This window comes from Aplysia californica, unplaced genomic scaffold (genome assembly GCF_000002075.1).
Source record: "Aplysia californica isolate F4 #8 unplaced genomic scaffold, AplCal3.0 scaffold00733, whole genome shotgun sequence".
NCBI lineage: Eukaryota > Metazoa > Mollusca > Gastropoda > Aplysiida > Aplysiidae > Aplysia > Aplysia californica.
The window spans coordinates 135092-137061 of NW_004798003.1; the positions used below are offsets into that span (position 1 = coordinate 135092).

At 37.9% G+C, this 1970-nt stretch overlaps 1 protein-coding gene across 1 annotated transcript in view; it reads right to left on the reverse strand.

The window, feature by feature from the left end:
• The window catches only part of LOC106013232, a 7559-nt gene that overhangs the window by 1799 nt on the left and 3790 nt on the right, over positions 1–1970 (reverse strand). Inside the window, exon 2 of the mRNA XM_035972536.1 lies at positions 50–197. Coding sequence (XP_035828429.1) covers positions 50–197 — 148 coding nt within the window. The remainder of the gene's footprint in view (positions 1–49; positions 198–1970) is intronic.

Genomic DNA, 1970 nt, shown 5'->3' on the forward strand with positions numbered 1-1970 from the left:
CCTGATCCACCACTACTTCCGCCAAATCCCATAGGTCCAGATGAACCACCTGATCCACCTGATCCACCACTACTTCCGCCAAATCCCATAGGCCCGGATGATCCACCGGATCCACCGGATCCACCACTACTTCCGCCAAATCCCATAGGTCCAGAGGATCCGCCACTGGAGCTGTCCGAGTCTCCCAAGAAAAAGCGCTTCATTTGCTTTCCTTGAACTGCGTAAAGAGAAAATATAAGAGAATACATGAATATAATATTTGTGTGTATGTGTCCGGTGAAAGGCACCGTTTGAGGCATGAGGAAGAAGTACTTCAGTATTTTCTGATATAAAAATACTTTCTGAACAAAATTCTTTTTAAATTTTGAAGAAAGCTTCTGTATTAATTTGTCAGGTAGGGTACGGAAACAGATTTATCAGCCAGCCGTGTTGTTTGTCTTCAAAACCCTTGACAGTAGCCTACTGTACTATTCAAAGTGTGACTTTAAAAACTGCAGTTTTAAGGCAATTGAAATGTTTCAAATTCATGGTAAAAAAGAAATATACATTTCACAAAATGACTTCGCTTTGCTCACGAAATGGGGGAGGGTACGTTTGTATGCAGAGCCTCCCCTTTATATTGATATTTTAACAATGTCTTCCAACACAGCACACACAAGCACACTAGCTGACCAAAATTGTAATATGTGATATGAGGGGGTTTGGGTTTTTTAAAGAATGAGTCGTAGAATGACACTACTAGAAATTTCAAAGAGTGGATTCGTGGGTTTGCTTTGCTCAAGAAGTGGAATATCAAAATCGTACAATGTGTAGTATAATACAGATGCGCTAAGCCTGTTATCCTTGACTGTTTTGTTACACTCATGTGCACTTTCAGATCGAACTAGGTCAATGACGCTTAGATCTAGAATATAATAGTATTATTAGTATACAGTGTTAAGGGGTTCGATTATTTAGGAATGAGTTGAAGAAACTTTCCCCTGATGTAGGCTATGACAATACATTTTTAATATTATTCCCACGCAATCTTTGTTATTATGTAAAACGAAACTAATGAATACTGAAAATTAAGCTACATTGTCATCAGGCTCCTCAATGAAACTGTGCACCCTTTAAATGATTCTGAACCACCATTAATTTGGTCAAATTCGAAAGCTAAGTGGTTCGAAAGTTTTAGGCTGCGAAAGTGTGAAGTTCAACAAATATAATACAAAGATTTAGAGATGACTTGAAACGATTATGAAAGGAAATTGTTGTGTTGATAACCGACAGTTTTATGCGCAGGAACTCCACACGCCGGTCAAAGTTGTCTATTCTTGTACAATTTGACACAACAAGAGAGAGATCTATTCGTAGTGTGCACTGAATTAGCTGCCTTTCAATGATTAATTGAACCGACCCGATCCTGCCTTTGGGCATTCGGTGTTAGGCGTTCGTTAATGTTGTACACATCATGTGTCCTCTCTTTAGATTTTGATACTTTGTATTCGCTTCTTTGGCCACTCAAGTGGGTGGTTGTGTTTGGCACTGTGGCGTGGCTTGCTAATTCTATCCTATCTTGATCTTATAAATTATAATGTATAATATATCGTCATCATCTTTCTTATTTCTTTCCTTTGTACATGTATGTTACTCGTTAGCAACACCTCAATGTTCAGCCTTAATATTTTGTTATGACCTCGTTTTAGTTGGAATAGATCTAATATGATCACAAGAGTTACAAACCTGTCAATGTTTTTCACTCTAGAATATTAGATTTAGAATCTAGATCTATATATTATTCAGAAGGAAAGTTGTTGTTTTTTAATTTCCTTTCTTACTATTTTGTGATGGGTCAGATCACAGTAAACTGTATAATATAAATATTTACATCTTCATGTATATCCAAGAGATAGAGAGAGAGAGAGAGGGGGGGGGAGAGAGAGAAAGAGAGAGAGAGGGGAGAAAGAGATGGGGAGAGAGAGATGGGG